General features: G+C 41.5%; 1 protein-coding gene across 1 annotated transcript; it reads right to left on the reverse strand.

Annotated features, from left to right (window-relative positions):
• Positions 1-2,084: 2,084 nt before the first annotated feature.
• si:dkey-87k14.1 (leucine-rich repeat transmembrane protein FLRT2) lies at positions 2,085-7,322 on the reverse strand. The gene is made up of 2 exons (XM_017475412.2): positions 6,500-7,322; positions 2,085-4,656 (listed from the first exon to the last, which is right to left on the reverse strand). Exon 2 carries the CDS (start codon positions 4,231-4,233, stop codon positions 2,236-2,238), a length of 1,998 nt encoding a protein of 665 aa, XP_017330901.1. The 5' UTR covers positions 4,234-4,656; positions 6,500-7,322; the 3' UTR covers positions 2,085-2,235.
• Positions 7,323-21,551: the final 14,229 nt, after the last annotated feature.

The raw sequence follows: 21,551 nt of genomic DNA on the forward strand, positions 1-21,551 counted from the left end.
TGTGATTATTAACGACGTGATTATTAACGATCAAGGAATTGCTTATTAGAGAGTCAGGAGGCGTTGTTACGGAGGATTATCTAAATAAATAAATAAATAAATAAATAAATAGCTAATTACAAGCAATTATTAGCACAGTTCTAATGGTTTTATGATTATAATAGGCTTCATAGAAAATGTTTCTGGCTACTTCTTGAGAAACCTTAATTGGTTATTCACAGTTCCTGAAACACATCTCGGTGAGAAAAACAGAGATGCAGCAAAACCCATTAACCCTGACTTTAGGGAATAGCGGTCTGGCTCGAAAATCTGCGGCCAAATTGGAATTCCAGTATTAATTGATTGGAATAAATGGAGACGGCGCTGCCCGCTGTTCTGCAGTGTTTTGTTTGCCATTACAAACGGCTGTTGTTCTGAACCGGGCGACTGAACTGATATAACCGAGCTGCACTTGAGCATCTCTCTGGTCTCTGGGGCACGTTGGAGAGAGCTACGGAATTGAGATCCAGCAGCTCATTCGGAGATGACCACACAGCTGGAGGACCCAGATGTGCAGATTTAATAGCTAATTACTGTCTCCTCACAGACCCTGAGAGACTCGCGCGAAAAGGTCGCGTCGAGAAAGGGGTAGGGGGTGGGGGTGGGTGGCGGTGGGATTTACTGCGTTATTTATTGTGTGCGAGTTATTAGCTGTGAAATGACACGACTCATACTTTGTCTAGCCAAACTAATAACGCAATTCTTCAAACAAGTGCAACAACAACAATAACCCAGTTCTGTGTCTGGCATATAATTTCTGGCAACTTCTTGTGATTGTTTTTTTTTTATTATTATTTGTTGTACGAGAAGGAATGGCCTAATCATAGCGAAATAAAACAAAAACAAAAACATACATAATTACACTGATGATACAATGAAAGTCTGAGTTGAAATAAATAATGCGAGCATTTATCTAACCATCATGGTGATCTATAACAATAGAATTGTCCTTCTTGTTCAAAATGAGCCAGACCTCGGTAAAATGTCATCATAAAGCTGACATGGCATGACAGTGTTATGAGCTGGTAATCATATCAATAACAGTCAAGAGAACGCACAAAATAAAGCAGTTCTTTAGAATGAATTATATCCAATGGTAAAATACTTATTCTTGTCAACATTGTAACAACGTTTATTGATATTATTGGAAATAATGCATGGATATATGCAAAGAAACAATACCTGGTCATATTTTGGATTATTTATGTTTCACAGAGTTGTTTGCAGAGCAAAACAATTAGAATAAGATGCCTTCAAACCAGATAACGATGCAGCCCAGCCATGAATCTTCCTGATCTGATGTATTCCGACACTATTACCTGGCCAATTTAGTCAAAATAAATACACAAAAAGCTGTATGTGAAGAAACTTGCCTCCAGAAGCAGAATGATAATGGGCAATTATCATCAGTCTTCCTTTCCAAGAGCTGTGCAGCTAAAATGCCAGACTGTGCTAATTCATACTTCTCAGTTGTGGTTTTCACAGTGGAATACATTTCTTTTTTTTTTGTTTTTTACAATCCATTAATGTACACACGCAGTAAGCACGTCTTCCATCACCTCCCTGCTTTTTCGTTCTTTTCTTTTCTTTTCTTTCTTCAAGCCCTGGGTTTTTTTTTTTTTTTTTTGGCAGGTAGAGGTTTCTCTCTGTATTTGCACACCACTTAACCTGAACAGCTGAATCTGGAAGTCAGATAAACGAACAAGCTAGGGAAAAAAAGTGCCAATTAAAAGTCAGGAAAAGAAACAAAAAGAGATGCCATCTTGTGGTACAACTAAAGAACAAAGAAGTCGGACGGGCATAAATAGCATGAATCGGTTTCTCACTCAGACTCACTCACAATCAGACCCTTACTAACCATCACTTTCTTCTTCTTCTTCCAATTCTAGATAATCATCTCTATATTTCTGGGCACTTTCTGTGATTTTTGTGCACAACAATGTAAACAATTATCTGCATACAGACTCCAGTTTATGATACTCAGTTTAAGATGGTTTCCTACGAGCGCAGTAGTAATACAACAGGAGAAACTAGTACATCATAAATTGTTTTTGCATTTTACTTGGGATACAAAAGAAGGCGATATCACTGATAAGAGTATAAATTACAGCATTTACAGTTCATCTTTGAAATATATACTGTACAGCGTATTTAAGTCGAATTTTAATACAAAGGATTAATACCTTTTGAAAACCATCATGTATGGCAAGGGTTAGAGACTGGAACGCTATTCTTGCTGTAGCTTGTACTGTTGTTGTCCACATGGCAGTCTCTGTAGCCAAGGCCTCCATTAGGAGTGTAAATGGGCTGAATTCGGTAGTCCCCTTTAAGGAGCTGTTGGTTGTTCAAAGAAACTATCTGAAAGCTAGTCTCTGTCATCTCCAGGATGGAGTTATCCTTTTTTGTGCCTGCCTCACAGTAATCGTCTTTCCTCCTCCCTCGGTTATATTTCCATTTGGATGAGGACGACCGTCCCTTCTTGTGCATGTGCCAGCAGAATATGCTAAGCAGCAGCACCAGGACGACAAGCACGGCCCCTCCGATCAGGCCGGCCAGCAGCAGAGACGAGCCGAGGTCCCGCTGGCTTGCCTGCTCGGCCTTCTCGTCCAAGTCGTAGGAGGCCGGCTTGGTCATCACCTCCGAGCAAATCGTGTCTTCTCCTGCGTGATAATTGTTGAAAGCGTCCAGAGGATCCACGCAAATTCGGTAGATGGATTTGGGATCCAGGCTGGTCAGGTGTATTCTCTGCTGCTCACCTTCAACCATAGTCTCCTGCACAGGGTCGCCGATCAAACTGTGACCCATCTTGACCCAGGTCACCTTGTACGCCGTGACAGTGAAGGTAGATATCCAGTTCACCTGGACGCACGTGCTGTTTAAGACGATGAAGGAAACACGAAGCGATTCCTGTTCCTGCACAGGATCCTCAGGGACATCTGTCCTCAGTTCTTTATCGCCATGCTCGGTCGGCAGGGCGGGTGGTGCGGGCGCAGAGCTGGGAGTATGGACGTAGTCTGGGGTTGAGAAGCCTGTTGCAGTGGCTGACTCAGCAGTAGGCGAAGAGGGGGGTGTGGGCTGTCGTGTTGATCGTGGCACTATGGCCGTACTGATGGGGCACTGGATCAGCTCCAAGTTTAGTTCTCTGATTACCATACCACGCACACTCTCGGGCTTCTGGCACATGAAGCCACGGACGTTAAGCGTGGCCGGCAAAGACTTCAGCCACAATATGACCCATTTAATGTTGCAGTCACAGAGCCAAAGATTGTTTCGAACAGTGAGCTGTCTCAGGCTAAGGAGGCCATCAAAGACCCCCTGTGTGAGAGACTGCAGCTGGTTGTTGGAAATATCCAGTCTCTCGAGGCGGTGCAGGCCACGGAAGGCCGTCAAAGGGATCTCATTCATCAGATTATCCTGCAAGTTGAGCTTGACCAAACACTGGGTGGGCAGGTTAGGAGGAGGGAACATCAGAGAATTGCGTGCCATGGACAAGGTTTTAAGGTTAACCAAACCCTGGAACGCTCCTGGGGCCAGGCCTTCATCTGTCATGAGATTGCCGTCCAGAAGGAGGCGCTCAAGCCCTGTTACATTCTCGAAGGCATCATCGCTGATGAGAGCTATCCGGTTTTCATCCAGACGCAGCTCCTTGAGCTCTTCAGGGAGTCCGATGGGCACGCTGCTCAGATGGTTCTTGGTTAGGAAGAGGATTTTGAGGCTGATGGCTTCCCTGAATGCCCCTTCCTCCACACCCACTGTGGAGATAGAGTTGTCATCCAGGTAGAGCTCCTCAAGGCGCAGGAGCTGGGCAAGCGCCGCACGCGACACTGTCTGAATGTTGTTCTCCTGCAGATGGAGCACCCGCGTGTTTTTAGGGAGGTTGATTGGAAACTCGTCCAACTGGTTGCCGTAGAGATACACCGTCTCTACCGAAGCAACGCTGTGCAGCTCTGCTGGAAATCCAGCATTGTTGATTTGGTTGTTGTGGAGGTAGAGGGTTTTGTAACCCTCACCTATCCCCAGAGGCACTGATGTTAGGCTCCTTTCGTTGCAGTACACAAAGGTCCTGTCACAGCGGCACTCATCTGGGCACGTCGTGGCCCAGGAGAACTGCATGTGAAGGCCTAGTAGGATCGGTATCCATGGTCTAATAAAGATCATTACATCTTTATTCCATATTCGTACCTGTATCTCCATTTTTGGTCGGGAGAAAACACAAACAGCTCAGAGGGGCTGCAAGTATAAAGCAATAAAAAAAAAAAGGAGTAAAATCCACCAGGTTGAAGTTTTTAACGGCTCTTGAAGCTTTCCACGGTGGAACTACGCCGGAGAAAACTGGGTAATCCTCCTGTAATTGGCTCTCCTAAGCCCCCCCCAACACAAGACCAATGGTCTCATTAGCCTGCGTGCCTGCCTTGCTTGCCTCCATCCATGCTCGGGTTGAGACTGATAGCCAAGCTCATCACATTTTCACTCTGAGGCCAGGGAGGGCCGATTTAAGTACGTGGACCAAAACAGCACGTTTGGCAGCTTTATCAGTGACAAGCTCCTCTCTGGTCACAGCCGGCTGCTCTCTGAATGACACAGCTTCTCTCGCATGGGGCATTGGGGTCCATTTCCCTGTATTAACACAAAATAGATAAGTGTTCTCTTCAGAGTCATGCAACATTATGTTAGTGATTTATTAGCTTGCTGAGGTGCACAAAATCTCCAGCGGTAAAATCAGAGAATTTTAAACAATTCATCAGTATAAAATACAATCTACAATACAATAAGTGTTACTTATTTTTGAAGCATGGCCTTATAAAATGGCCAAATGGAAACGTAAAGCCAGTGATGGTTTACAAGGAACGTGGCTTTTCATAATACAAAAAAAAAAAAAAAGGTTAGAAAATAGAATAATAAGCTCTTTGCAGAGCAAGTCATCAGTATACTCTCCAAATGAGGAGGAGGAGAAGACACTCCGTGATTTTGGACTTGTAAAGGGCACCGAGGTGGTAAATCTGTCAAATGCCACACTGACAGACAGGTCTGTGTTCCGATGCTCGGGCAGTAAGCTCAATCTCTCAGCGGTAATGATTCCCGGCCTGGAGGACTGTAAGAGCGCTTCCTTTAAATCAATGTGCTGGGCGTCCTGTTAAAAAGGCTGGAAGCACAGATGTACCTCTGTTTCAGCACAAGCACAGCTTTACTGTCAATAAACACTGGCAGCTATTTAAATCATTACACGGTGTACATCCTTCAAGTAACGGAGCAAAGAGAAAAGAGTGGATTTGACAGAAATTGCTTCACTTGGTACACCGATTCCCAAAAAGGTGGCATGTTAAAAACACGACTTAATTTACTGAATCATAGTAATTTAATGACTTGTTGAACCCCCCCCCCCCCCCCCCCCCAAAAAAAAACAAAAAACAAAAATAAGAATAATAAAATATATATATATAAATGTTGAGTAGCTATTTTTGTTAATTGCTGAATACTGAATCCAGTATTAAATCTATACATTTAATATATTTGGAATATTTTTGCTCCAGGTTGCTCTTTTTTTTCATGCTTTTTCATCCATTTCTTATCCATTTCACGCTCGTCACTATTTACATAATATACAGCATTTAATACTTTTATGATTTTTCTCTAGCTTGATCATCCTATTGCTTGAAATGGGGAAAACACCCAACAACAACAAAAATATTTCATGAGTACGTGAGACCATGTTTGCATATACAAATGTACAAATTACTATAAATCATACTTATCATATCAGATGAGATTTTATACTGAATAAAAGTGTTGACTATTGAATGCATGCACACGAATGCTTCCTGGCACGCATGTATACTATATTATATATATATATATATATATATATATATATATATATATATATATATACTGCACATATAATTGTGCGCAGTCAGTTGTGCATCCTATGCAATAACATGCATGCATAACGCATACATGAAATACAATTCATTCTCTAGACCTATTTCTCCTTAAATATTATAAAATGTCCTGTTTAACAGATTTTTTATTTTTTATTTTTTTTAAATTCTGGTTGCTGTGTCTCTCTAACGGAGACACCCTGCAGCCTATAAGAGCAGTTCCTATAAGCACAGGGCCAAAATATAGGCACAAATAAAGCAAATAAATGGAGATTACAGAGGTGCAGTGTGGATATCAGAGCTCTCAAACCATTAATGATGCAAGGGCAGCTTTAACTGCCATGGCCAATTTGCCCGATTTGCTGTTTGAAACCTCACCAAGTGTTTAGAAATAAATGAAGACAGACTGAAATAAAACGCAAACTCAATACTGATGCACGTGCATGAAGTTTTTAAGCCTCGTTTCCAGCTTGTAATGAGGATTAGTGTAATAAATGAATAATGTTTTTTTTCTCTCTCCCATTAATGCTAAATGCAGAGTTCATTTCTGACGCACACATCCAAATGATCAATGTTTTTACCTGCATGGATGCCAGATTTTAAACCTGTCCTATAGCTCTAGGGTGTTTTCTCCAGAAATAAGGATCCCGTAGATGGAATAAACACACTCATACAGACACACGCGCGCACAGACACACACACACGCGCGCGCGCGTGCACACACACACACACACACATACACACAAAGCGGGTTTCATCCACGATCTCCGAGTCCCAGGGAAAATGTTTCCGATGAGGTTATGATGAAGATTTCCACGCAGGAGTTTCAGGATCTCGTTGTGGAACTCTGGGAACAACAGAAGTGGATTTAATTAGATCTGGTGTTAAGTCTTTAGTCTTGGCGCGTGCCGCGTGCAGTGTGCGTTCTCCTGCGATTGCCCATCTTCGGAAATTGTCCATCATTTAGTTTTATCCAGGGTCTGGATGTAAAAAAGTCCTCAGTTGTGTGATGTCTCTCTCCGGGATGGAGGAACTCCTTTGGTGTAAGGCTCGGGCTTTGGAGCGGCAGCATAGTGCCGAGACGCGTCCGGCTCTCCGTTCCTGCGCGCGCGCGGTGTGAGTGAGAGAGTGTGTGCGCGCGCGCCTGTGTGTGTGTGTGTGTCCTGCTGATCCTGCTTCAATCTAACAATGGGTGATTCGAGTAGAATACTCGGTTCTTTTGCGTTCGACTCTTCAAAACGAGTCATTTGGGCGAATTCGATTCTCCAGGCGTTGGAGTTGGAGTTCAGTAGGAATAATGCAACTCGGAGCCCAAAACGAGTATTCTGTATACATAGAACACAGAATGTTAACAAATCAGTCAGGTTAGAAAGAGGTTTTGTATATAAAAGCATAGTGAAATGACACCCGTTCCAATTCAGTCCTTCACATAGATTCATCAGGAATACGTGTAACATGTCCAATGAAACTTTTTGACCACTAGTGGCGCTGTTGAGCAGAGTAGGATTGCATAGACTGGACCAGGCTGCAGTCAAGAAATAAATATTAATCATAATAACAGCAACAATATTCTTCCTCCTCCTCTTCCTACAACTACTAGTGCTACTAATCATCATCATCAGCACCTTTCATACATTAAAATGCAGCTCAAAGTGCAAAAAAAACAAACAAAAAAAAAAACCCAGAAGAATCAGAAAACAAAAGAAAGAATAATGTAATAGAAATTCTAAGAATAAAGAATTCTAAAATATAATCAGGAAGTGTTTAAGATAAAATCAGTCTGTACAGGATTTCATGGAGTTTATTTATAATTTTTTTTGGTGATTGTTGACGCTTTTTTTTGCGGAAAACGACTCGAATTGGCAAAATCGTGAGTGCACGAAATAGTTTTGCACGATCTTTCATGGTGGTGTTTGCTGGTAAATGAGCACGTGAATCAAAGAGGACTTTGGCTGAATGCGCGTCGTGATGACGTCACATGCCGCGTCTCGGCCCAGATCTGTAGAAAATCTGCAGTAATTTTGAAAAATCGCAAGCTCCTCCGAATAATGCAGAGTAGTTTTACATTGTTTAACATCAGCCATGTCGCAAATAGCGACCTAGTCGAGTCAGTATCATGTTTAAGGTCAGCCATGTTGCAAATAATTACCTAATAGCGTCAGTATTATCCTTTTTAAAGTGAGCCATGTTGCTAATAGTTACCTAATAGAGTCAGTTTTACTTTTTTTATGCTCAGCAATGTTTATGCTAATGACATAAACCCGGTAAACACTGACTCACTCACTTCCTCAGCTGCCCATCCTGATATAATTTCAGTCCGCCTCAAATGCACAATCTTCTTAAAGGCTCATTTTAAAGTCTATATATCGTCTCCTCAAAAGACATATTAAATCTCCCATGCAGAGATGTCTTTTAAATGTTTTGTGCTCATGGAGCAAAGATAATATTTTCTAAGATTAAATTAGGTGTGTATCGTCCCCTGTGTGTACCTATATTATGTTTCTGCATCTCTTTATGCCTGTTTCGTGAGGGGGATTTGGACTGAGGTCTGAAGGGAGGATGTGTAATCTCTGAAGCAGTTAGCTAGCCTCTGCTAATTTATGCCAGATTTATACATACATACATATTAGGGATGTAACAGAGTACGGGATATATTAATCAGAATGAACAGGTCATGTGCTCTAAACAGATATCCCATCAGGTCTGGGAACACTTGGGGCAGCAACAAGGAAGTCACGGAAAGAGGTTAGACGGGAAGTTTGCTATACGAACGTCGTAACTCATAGTTTGTGTCCTCCGAAAAAGAAAACACCCCCTCAACTTGGAATTCCCATGGGATGGTCTCTTCAACTCTGGGATCAGCAAGTGACGTCATATCAACATGGCTGCTCACAGCAGGAACAGTAGCACTTCTTACCTTTAAATGAGTTATGCTGTATGTACAAGTATTCAATTTAGATCAATCAACATTCAGACATATTCGCTTGTTCACTGTTTTGAGGAACACTTATCAGTTAGCTGGCTAGTAATTCTGAGTACTGAATTCCCACTTCTGCTGTAAGTCATAAGCGGAATATTTACAGCGTTCATTCAGTCATCTTTAGTAACTGCCTGGTCAGGCTTGCGGTGGTTTAAACGGACCATTTTTACCTTTCTGAATTTAGAAATCAGAAATGAATGAATGTATTGTAAACGCCACAGTAGCGTAGCTTTCTGCTCATAAACCAAACGAAGAAGGATGTTGTGAATGCATTGGTTCAGTTACACTAATATCACACCAATTGAATATGTATGGAGTTGGAGTCTGGATGAGGCTTAGATGGCTGAATCAAACGAATCATAACTCGCACTGTGTGATTCTTTTCAGCGGGTTTGTTCGGAGGAATCGGCGATTCAGGAGTCGCGATGCCCGTCGCTACACTCTGCTCTGGAGTCTCTAGTGCCGTGCTACACATGATTAAAGGGTCGAACGGAAAGAGCATTTTCTCCACCTCCACACCTCACTCCTACTATAAAACGGGATAAATGACATGAAATCACAGAATCTGGATCAGAATTAGGCTTCATGTAATGTTCAGTCTCTGGTATGAGTATCTGTTGCTGATTATTTTATCATATACAACATTTTTATCCTTTGACACTCAGGGAAGAGGTTGAGATAATGAATTTGATTGAAAGGATTCTCTTTCTCTGTGTTGTTCACCTTGACGGTCTAATCAATCTCTCTGACTTAAAAGTGCAACGAATGATTCACATGCTATTCCGTTGCCAACACCACAGGAGAATTGTGCAAAATCTAATTTTATCGCCATGATAGAAAGGTCTCTGATCTCATATTTTGGGTAAGTATATCTGGATTTTTCATCTGTTAAAAACAACCGATTCAAAGATTCCATTTGGTCCAGGTTAAATATTTTCAAGATCATCTCAAAAACACTGTGCCTGTTGGAAAAGCAATTTGGGCATGGCCGACGTTATGGCATGGTGAAAAAATGCTATCGCGTCCACGTCTGTTGCGAGAGCGCCAGAGCCCGAGCTGGCACCCTCCCACATACTGAGATGAAACACTCACATAATGAAGGGTTCGGCTTCATCCATATGCTGCCATGATTTATTCAAACGCTACTCTGCCACGTATCAAAGGAAATCGAAAGCCATGCGTTGACGCTGAGAAAAGTGGCCTTGTTTTCATATCAGAACCTTAGGGCCCGTTCTGTAATCAAACTGAAAATCGGGACATTAAATTGAGCCGTAAAAATCAACCTCGCCGTGCTGCCTTCTTATTACTGCAGCTTGAGTCCAGCAGACCCACCTCTGCTCTGGACCGCAGAGATCACCATTACACAGCACACTTATTAACTTATTCACTTTGATTCAGCACACCCCTTGTCTATGTGCTCGCTGCAAAACATTAGAGAAAAGAGCGCTGTACTTGTGTCTCATTACTTTTCAAACATGCCTTCGCTTTTTTTCTCCTTGCGGGAATCCCTGCTGTCATCTTAAGCAGCGTTCCAGAAGTTTATGAACTCAAGTAAAGTTCACTAGATTACCGCAAGTTTGGAGCGCAATCTGGTGTGAACCAAGCCAAAAAAAAAAAAAAAAAAAACGGACCAAGATGTGTGGAAGTCGATACTAAAGCGATCAAATTAAATCATTTACACCTTAACGCTGTTGAACTCGAACGCATTGTCGTTTCTATAGAGACAGCTCATTCACAGGGCCTTGTAGAGTATGTCAGATGCACCACATGATCGAAGCTTAATAAATAAATAAACAGATAAAGAAAATGTTGATATGGTGACGTTTGATGTAATTCGAGAAGGAAGGAGTCTCCAGTTTTAGTGCTTGATAACACTCTTTTATAGCATATCAGCAGCACAATCTTTAATCTAAACAAACTAATCGCTGATGCGCATACTGATACGGTAATTCACTGTAGTAAAGCACCGACACTGGAGACTCCTTCCAAAAATGTGACATAAACATCCATTTACAAAAAACTTCACCATGGCAATAATTACACAGGTTTTTAATTGGTTTATGTGGAGAGTCTACCGTACAAGTCCCTGTCATACTGGTACATACAAGTTGTTACTACGCAGTAGATACGATAACGAGTGCGTTATACTGTAAATATACTCCTTGCAGAATGAATCAACACCTTCTGACCAATCAGAATCGAGAATTGTGATATAATGGTGTTTGTACCACAGTAAGGTTGACTCAATGCTTGACTCTTTGCTGATTGGTCAGAAGGTGTGTATTATCTTTGTATAATCGCACAGGTAGTTCCAACTGGAACATGAATGACAGGTTAATATTAATGGGGTTGTTCTAATTATTGTTTCTATGGTAACATCTCATACTCTGGGATTTGTACGGCAAACACTCCACATAATATAAGACTAACAACAAACGGATTGAAAATGTTGTTTAACAAAGTAATTCTCGTAATCGATGTGGTGAAGTGTTTTGTCAGGAGTCGTTTATTTAACATTTATGCAAGGAGTATTGGATGTAAGCTCTCTCAGGATCGGTTAGGATTCTCCGTTTTCTTTGATTAAAATGATAGGTGAGAGAGAGAGAGAGAGAGAGAGAGAGAGAGAGAGAGAGATTGGTGAGGGAATAACTGTTTATTGCAGCTATAACATAAGTAAGAACAGGAACCGTCTTGTCTCTCTTTCAACAATTGTCACTCTATCTATAAACCTTTCAAATGTGCGATGAAAATAATACAACTCCACACCTTCCCCTTCCACACAGAAAGGTGTACATTACTTTCATGTAACAGCATGGTCTGTCATGTGTCATTCCTTACAAATGATCAAACACTGTCAAATGTCATTTACAAAATGAAAGTCATCGATGGAAAATGTTTAAAAACCTAAAACAACAACAACATCAAAAAATTGGCTCGGAGTGTCGCTTGGCCTGAAACTCCACTGCTCGTGCTGCCAATGTTGAGTTCTTTTTCAGTTCCTGAAATATCCACACTTCCTAGACCAGGGGTCGTCATCTAGTGGACCGAGGTCTGGACTTGGACCCGGCAAAGTATTTCACCAGAATACATGATTACAACTGTGAAATAAAATTTTTAAAAAGTCTTCTTTTTTTTTTTTTCTGTAACACCTTATTTCCATAGTGTTATAGTACAAATATTTTAAGGGATTCTATTTAAGCAATTAAACATAACTGTTCAGTCACGCTCGGTGCTCATGACGACGTTCATATGCAAGGAATTCTGCGTAACTGGACCTTCGGACGTTTTAGCTGTCGAGGTCCGAGTCTGTTTGCGCTGCAGGTGGACATTCATGAGTGGGAATCGAGTGATACAGAAATGTGTCAGGACGTGGATAAAGATCTACTAAACGACATAATTCTGCATAAACAATCTGTAACACAGGCCTAGGTGCATAAATCTCAAGGCTGTGAAGAAACTTCAATAAAGAAAATCTGAAATGGCTCCATCGTAGTTTAATAATCACATTAGTCTCAGCCGGTATTAGGTCAAATTGATATCGGCTGTCGCTGTTTACTTACAGTTCTGTCCACCCAGTCGATGCAGACGTGTGCATTAATGACAGCAGGGAGGAATAATGAATCGTTTGTGGATGAGCGCAGCAATGGGCTGGTTAGCGCATGCACGATCGATCACTTATCAATTTAGGATCGTTAGTCATAGATGACAGGGACATCTCTGGGACTTCAGAGTGATGATACTCAAAGATGCGGCCTTTTAGAAACAAATGGGATAGCTGGGAAAACAAACACACACACATATATATACATATATATATATATATATATATATATTTATATATATATATACACACACACACACACACACGCATGCACGCACATCACATCTACTGACTGTTCTGACTGCGGTTTCGATGAAATTTAAATTTAATCCGTGGAGAAATTAACGAAATGATGCCTCATAATAAGCATCTGCAGACAAGTTTATTATTCATTATTAGTTTGTTATGGGCTTGGCATCGCCGATGTGACGAGCATACCAGATAGGATTATCCTGATGAAAGCTAGAAACAGGAAATAGAGACAGCTGCGCCACAGGAAAAAAAACAAGAAAAAATGTAAAATTGCATCAGTAGATTGTGTTACATATTCAGTTTCGTGTTCAACACAAGGCACGCCGTCTCATTATTTTGCTCTTTCGATACACAATCCTTGTTTTGGCACTCCACACGGGCAATACCTTTTGATTTTTCACGGGAGACAAACAATCAAATCAATTCATCTCGGTCTGATCCGGGGTCTAATCCAAGCCGTATTCATGAAAGGGTTAAAAGATTGGAGGTAATAAATAAATAAATAAATAAAATAAAAATCTCTACTTTCCCCAAAAATAATCAATCAGCCTAGAAATTTTGGTGTCCTTGAAGTTTAGTTCTAGATTATCCTTTTTGTACTTGTATAATGACTCTAAGGCTATGCGTCCATTTAGGGGGGGGGGGGGGGGGGGGGGGGGCTGGGGGGGGGGTCTGTCTATAATGCAAAATGTGAATGAACCTGTCAATCATAAAGAATTGGGGATTCTAATAAATTATCTTCTTATTCAATGCTCCTTGACATCAAATAATGGCATATAAAGGAAACGCCCCCTTGGGGAAAGCAATATGTGGGGAATTTAAAATAATAATAAAAAAGAAAGCAGATTTCTGCCGAAATTTATTACCACTCATGGCTGCTATTTTTGCACCGATAAACCTGGAGCCTCACAGCGACTCATCAAGTTCTTGAAGGGGAGAAGAACAAACATGTTTGTCAAAAGCTGGGAGGTGCGTGGCAAAAAAAAACAAAAGTGTTTTCCACCCCCACCCTAATTGATTTAATCAGCACTTCTCCCAGTTTGAAGTGAATTAGTAGAGTGCCAAAAAAGGAACTCGCTCAGATGTACGTCCCTTGTTATGTGTCTCCAGCTGTTCTTCCGCTGGCTGGCAATAAACAGCACTTTTAGTCTAAAGCAGGCGGCAACTAGGGGTCATGGAGCGCTGAGCTGTTTTTAGCGCATCTCCCTCAGTTCCCTTTCAGAAGCCTCGGTAGCGGTCATGTGCTTTGCTGAGCGGGGGCACGGAAAACTCAGCAGGCCTTCAGACGAGCCCCACTCGCTTCCATAATTCGTCTGTGAACATCGGAGAAAAGAGGTGGTGGCATTCAGGGGCGTTAGCTGGACTGTTAATCGTCCGGGGCTGAGCCCACAGTCTTCTCCATCAAAAAACTTTTAAAGACGTAGTTCTAAATAGACTGTTTCCATGCGTTTTTTTTTTGTTTTTTTTTGCTTGCATGTGAGGGCTAATTCCTTTAAAATTGTGAAAATTGGACAAAAAGTTGCAAGACAAAAACTTTCTACAGTTTACAGGACTATCAGACCGATAAAATATGAAATTTTTTGGCTGTCTAACACGAGACTAGGCTAGTTTGGTGTCGCTAGCCAAGGGAGGCACAACTAAGCTATCACTGTATGGGTTTAGCTGCTACAGAGCCATATAGAGTACGCTAGCTGTCCTTACACTCTGATCATAAGAACATCTTAATTCTTATCATAAGAATCATAATAATGTCATATCACTGTCATGTTACCAAGAAGCTGCAAGGTGCATGCTCCTCTGCCCTGAAGACCTCATGGTGGAAAACGTAAGGTTACATTGGAGACTCCAAAAATGCTAAGTAAATGTTTTCTCACAGACCATACCAACAATTTACATGGGCCGATTTCCAATATTACTAATTACTAATGTTAATGTTCATGAGTGTTCAAGGAGAAAACCACTGGTCTCCAAAAAGAACATTGCTGCCTGTCTGCAGTTTGCTAAAGATCACATGGACAAGCCAGAAGGCTATTGGATAATTTTTTTGAGATCAAAATAGACTAAATAAACTTTTTGGTTTAACTTTTCGGTTTAAAGGAGAAGCGTTATGTTTGGAGAAAGGAAAACACTGCATTCCAGCATAAGAACCTTATTCCGTCTGTGAAACATGGTGGAGGTAGTGTCATGGTTTGGACCTGTTTTGCTGCATCTGGACCAGGATGACTTGCCATCACTGATGGGATAATTAATTCTGAATTATATCAGCGATTTCTAAAGGAAGACATCAGGACATCTGTCCATGAACTGAATCTCAAGTGTGAGTCATGCAGCAAGACAACGATCCTAATCACACGAGTCGTTCTACCAAAGAACGGTTAAGGAAGAATAAAGTGAATGTTTTGGAATGGTCGAGTCATAGTCCCGACCTTAACCCTGTAGAAATGTTGTGGAAGGACCTGAAGCGAGCGGGTCATGTGAGGAAACCCACCAACATCCCAGAGTTGAAGCTGTTCTGTACTGAGGAACGGGATAAAACTCCTCCAAGGTGATCTGCAGGACTGATCAAACTTACCCCAAACGTTTATCTGCAGTTATTACTGCACATCGGGGTCACACCACATACTGAAAAGCAAAGGTGCACATACTTTTGCCACTCTGAGATATGTAATATTGGATCATTTTCCTTAATAAATAAGTGACCAAGTATATTTTTTTTGTCGCATTTGTTTAATTGGCTTCCGTTTATCCACTATTAGGTCTTCTGATGATGAAAATCTGAAGATGTTTTAGTCACAGTTATATAGAAATATAGAGAATTCTACATAAAGAATTCACAACACTTTATAGGGTTCACAAATTTTCAAGCACCACTGTACATAGACATACACAGCATCCAAAGTGTGAAAGCGGGCCTCAAGCCCATCCAGCGGTACATTTGGGAAATAAAGAGTTTCTGATTCTGATTCAGAAAGCGTGAGGATGGTGTTTGAGAAGGCCGAGCAGGCCGTTTGTCATACTGAAAGCCCCCTTTTTTTTCCTTCTTCAGCACGCCCAGTGTGGAAGGGGAGCTCCAGATGGCAGTGCCAGCGTCCGCTCCACTCCAGTGGCTTTGAGACGGCTCCGGCTGTGAGAGGGCCTGGAGGACTCGGGTGGAGATCACTGAACTCCATCTCATCTCACCGAAGTCTGAGTGCGAGACGGCGTGATAATGTGCCACGTATTCCCAACTGTCATTGTTTGGATGGATTTTACAACAGCTTGCCCACACCGTAAACCTCAGACGCACGAGATGTGTTTAATTGTTTTTGAAACAATTCCATAGCGGGAATGCCTTTTGAAGCTTAGAGGCATCTTTATATTTACGCCTTTATAATGGCGATCATCTGTCATCATCACCTTCCTTTAGCTCAGAGGAGTTCATCTGTAGTGAAGAAGCCACTTCCAGTTAATCATCGATGTCGCAGGGGCACAGACCTGCTTGCTTTTGTGTAACTTTTCCCCATAATTCCATATGGCCTCAGTGAGGCAGAAAAGTGGCGCTTGGTCTGCAGGTCCATCTGGCCATTAGATGCTCTGACCTTCTGCACCTCCTCATGTTACCGCAGTCATCGAGAAAGCAGGAAAGATCTGTTATTGTTGGACGTCAAAGCGCGTACGTTGTGCAACTTTCATCAACAGATGTAGCCGTCTTCTCTCGACTCATCCCTATGCCGTACACTCCTGGATGCCGGAATAACTGGGCCATTAAATGATGCCAATGTAAGCTATATTAATGAGCAGTATCACATTCTGCTCTAATTATTTACTAGTGGGTCAGAGCAGAGCAGATAATTCTTCCTCAGGTGGCACGAGGCTGAACGCGTCTGCCACCGAACTCTGATTAATCAGATTATATCCTTGCTAAATGAATCACATATGTCTAGCATCCTGCAGCACAAGGAAGCAACATTCTGAGCTCCTCTCTCAGTGGATCTGAGATACAGGCCTTAACTTTGTCCTCCTTTCCTCTGGACAAAGACAGAAGACTGGAGGTCACCGTTCTCGGGGTTTGGAATCGTTAAAGCCTGATTTAATGTGTTGTATAATTCAAGCGTCGCAGGTTCAAAGTCTGCACCCGGGTTCATCACACAACACGTTAGATTAATTACAGCGATCTGCCGAAGCGAAAGCAGGCACACCTGTCTCCTTACAGCCATACATCAACATTAAAGAATGGAGACCCTCTGACCATTATTTATCTAACTTGCTAAATGTTCCTGAAGGATCTTCAGTCTTGTAAGGAACCTAGTAGCTACTCGAATACAGTACATGCATGAAGCATTAGCCTCAGGCACTGCGCCAGCCAAGGGGGCTAACCCTAAGTCCCGCATCTGCCCCCATTCCCCCACTACCCACCCCCTCCCTTCGGATTATTTAAGCACTTACGTGATGTGTATCCCTCATTAATCCTCCTTCATTAAAATCAGGTCTCTCTGGTTAACCTACACACACCGCACTCTCATTATAACAAAAACGACAGAGTGGGTTTAAAATAAAACACATGCTATGCCCGGCTCCGCAGTTTCTTCCCATAGATAATTACCAGTTTTGTTTTGCATTGACTCCACTGAACCAGTGGAGAATATGGCATGCGCCTCAACCTTGCACATCTGTTTACAGTAAGCAAGCTCTTAATGAGATCTGCTCAGTTTCGTGACACACCTATGAAATACACACAGCCCCAATTAATGCCACATTTGTTTTGTTACTAATGACGACTTTGAGTCTATAAAATTGTTGGTGCAATAGCAACAGCAAAACAATACCTAGCAACAAAATTACAGCTGCGTGGATTCTGGGGTTTTGGGAAAAATAAATTGTATTCTAAATGAACACTTGGGTATGTGGAAATATCGATGAAACGGGCCCAAATAAACTGTCATGGAGCTCTCACGTTAGAACAGCATGCAGGCACCATGCGGTTAAACATATTGAGAGAAAATAAAAGACTCTAGCCAAACTCTAATAATATTTTTACTTTCAATGCGAGTAGAAAACACAATAGGTCATAAACAAACAAACAAAAAAAAAACATTCTCAAATGACTTGTCACAATGTTAGTCTGTATTAATCCATTTAACTAGCTAACTTGCTACAGTTCAATTTCTGAGAAACAGTCAGTTCCTCTGGAGGGGACCACGGGGCAGACCCAGTAACCACAGGAGTGATTATATCTCAGAGTTGGCTTGGGAATGTCTGCTCCCAAGGAGCTGCAATCTGTGGCTGAGGAAGGAGAAGTCTAGGTTGACCTCCTCAGCTTGTTGCTACTATAACCCACAGCAGGGAAAGCAGGAGAAAACTCCAAAATGAAGGGATTATAATTGCAGTAGATGCAGTATATAATTACAAAAATGTATTTTTTCATTAAAAAAAAAAACCCACAACACAGTACTGCAGTCAGTGTGATTGGGGTGTTACAGGACTTTATAGTCAAGTGCTATATAGTGGCCTGGGATTTAAACTTAGAGTATATTCACATGTGGAAAGAGTCACAGAAGAATCCGTCAAAACCATAGATGGATTGCGCAATGCCATACATCACTTTTGTGCAAACAGCTTTGCAGTACATTATGAGAGAAGATACACACGATGCAGACTGTACTTGGATTCAGTTGAAGTGATCCCCAGACCAGGTATCGGTTCTTTGTCTCAAAAGCATGCTTCACCAAACAAATCCCTTCCCATTAGCAACTTACTTAACTCTCTCGACAAAACCTTGTGTGAAAATGACCTTAGAACGTTCTGGTCCTCAGCACAGACCACAACTTCTACCACTCAGCTTCCTTGATACCCAATATCCCAAAGTTTATCAATGAAAAGTTGTTTTTGAACCCAACCCCCTAGTCTTCTTGAAAATGGTGGTCTGGTGCTTGCCTCAAAACCGTTTTCAAGAGGACCAGTACCCAATGTGATCCCAGACCATCATTTTCAAGTGGGCCAGGAATCCGTTCTCTGGACCACTTAAGGGATCGAAGCCAGTTTTCACACTCCACCAAATGTATTAATGTTCTGAGGCAAATGATCCTGGGTCTGGGAAAAAAAACCTTGTGTAAAAATGACCCTGAAACCTTCTGGTCCTCAGCACAGATACATAGCTACTACCATGGAGCTACCATGATTCTAATTGTAATTACCTTGACTAAGATTTATCCCAGGTAAACTAAAAGCCAATTTGAGCCCAGAAGTGCTCCAGAGGATTGATCCCTGTTCCTCTTGAAAACAATGGTCCGGGGCTTGCTTCACAATCATTCTCATGAGGACCAGGGATTGATTCTCTGAACCACATCCAGGCTAAAAAAAAATAGCTTTCACACTCCACCAAACCTAACAAACTCTTGGGGCAAGTGGCCCCAGGTCGAGTGAAAACAGCGTTAGAACCTTCTGACCTAAAAACCATAACTAGTACTCCTGAGCTACAGTATGACAATCCCAACCAAACACGACACAACCTGTTCTATTGTGGCAGGACAATACCGATAGAACCTCATGCATCAAGCTACATAACACAACTCCAAACCTGGAACCGTTTCCCTCATTTATAAGCCAAGGAAATATAAATTCAAGTTCAGCAGAGTTGCCTTCAGTCATCTCTCTTTGTGTGTGTTCTGAGTCCAGTTGAACTGAACTGACGACCCCTCGACAACCAGGACTGGCCTGAATGAATGCTTTCTTTCTTATCGACATACACACGGAGCTGCGACATGGCATTCATATTTGTGTCTCAAATGTCCTTTTTCCTTCACGCCGAGACTCCCTGCCTTGCATGCATTGTTATTATTAGTCTTCGGCTGAAGGAATTTGATCCCATAAAGCAAGCACAGATGTTGTGTTCAGTGCGACGGGTGGAATGAAAGGAGAAACGCGCGGCGAAGCGCTTGCCATGGAAAGCCCACTTGGCAGGAGAGCAGAATAAGATTTGCATTCACAACGTTAATCTTTCAACAGTGTCCACCAATGACACTAATGGTAGCCTTTATTAACAAGAGCATGCAATAAAAGCTCTCTTACTCACTCTGTTCACTTTAAGACTTTCCCGATTAAGAAAGTTTTGACAACAAGGCCATTTTCTTTCTGATTCTTTTTTCTTTTCTTTCTGATTCCGTTTCAAAGCCACCTTCATGGTGATATTTAGTTCGAAAAGGCAATTATTCTGCCAAATCCACAGTATTCATATTAACAATGGATTTTTTTTTTCACCCTACTTATATAAAGCTAACATAGATATGTCTGCTCACCTTAAATAACCCAGTAAACACTCGCCCACATGTGCCTAACCTTTTCCCCGGTATCTCAGCAGTTGTTCTCGTGGATTGTTTCCTAGATTCCGGACCGCAGACAGATAATCAGTGTTTACGAAGCACCAGAAAATTTATAATGAGAATTTCCGAGATGAGGCCTGCCAGCGGATACTGCTCATCTGTATGCTGGGGGGAAACACGGACCACCCGGTTCCATCGCAACGAAGAGGACGCGCTCGTGTTCGCCGGTGTGTGTGTTTGATCCACATCGCTTACACATCTGTGAAGTGTTCCACGCGTTAAATTGAGATTTTTCCAGAATTAAGTCCGACACTTTTGTAGCCACATTCTTGTTTTTCCGTCATATTATTTACCATTTGCAACCCAATTAAATCCTTGTTAATTAAGCAAGCAGTGGGCCTTGTTTATCAAGCTGGATACAAACAAATTCATTCGGAAATCATTTGCATGAGCGTTTACACAAGAAATGTCGTGTTCGTGAATATCCAGTTAGTTCGGAAAAGTGTTTTCACGTGTGTTCCTGAGTTTGTGTACATTTACATACACGAGGATTAACTCACGTGAACCTCGATTGATCTGCTTCAAATTGTATAATCGTTCGTGAGTTACTGTGATTGTATATATTTTAATGATTTTTATTTAATGAATATATATATATATATATATATATATATATATATATATATATATATATATATATATATATTAATTAGACCCAATTCATTTTTTCCCTCCTCAATTATGTTTCATATTAACGGTTGAAAGAAAGCAATTCAAACCTAATCCATAAATATGGATCTAGTCAAACAAATATAGACTAGATATTCAATTAGTAATGGCACCCTATAAAAGGAGGATGTGTCTATGTTAGCCAACATGCTGCAGTGGCTGAGCTGCATTACCGGAAGGCGCTCTTTCATTACTGAGTCAGCTCTCTGTGAGCTTTGCCTTTTATGGAGTATTGTGGGCGTGGCTAAATGTAAACTCATGAGATTTTAATTTAGAGTTCTAAACTTTGGTGATTTATGAGTACGAAGGAAATTGGTGTTAACTTTCATACGTCTGGCGGACATTTTTAGTTCGGTTTGACCGCTGAAAACTTTTACAAAAAAAAAAAAAAACTCTACTAAACGATTGAGTCGCCTGATTCATTTCTCCACGTCTTCATCTTCTTGCATGCCAATTTTGCTTTCTTTATTCTATTGTTTTGTTTTCTTTTTCCTCATCTAGTGCGGTTAAAGGCTCTGAAGGTTTCAACTTTCCCACTTTTACAGCGTTTTATTTGGTTTCCTCATGTGCATGGGCAAGCTCATTTGTGTGAGTGTACATTACCTGCTGGCAAATTGAGAGTGCTTAACCCCTGTGTCATAATTTATGACACGCTCTGTAAAGTCTAGCTAATGGGTTTGCTCCCTGAAAAAAACGCAGGCCTTAAAGGCGGTCTATATATCACGTCACACGGACTCTGCCTTGTCCACTCATTCCATCAAATAGAAAGGCAG

This window comes from Ictalurus punctatus, chromosome 9 (assembly GCF_001660625.3).
Source record: "Ictalurus punctatus breed USDA103 chromosome 9, Coco_2.0, whole genome shotgun sequence".
NCBI lineage: Eukaryota > Metazoa > Chordata > Actinopteri > Siluriformes > Ictaluridae > Ictalurus > Ictalurus punctatus.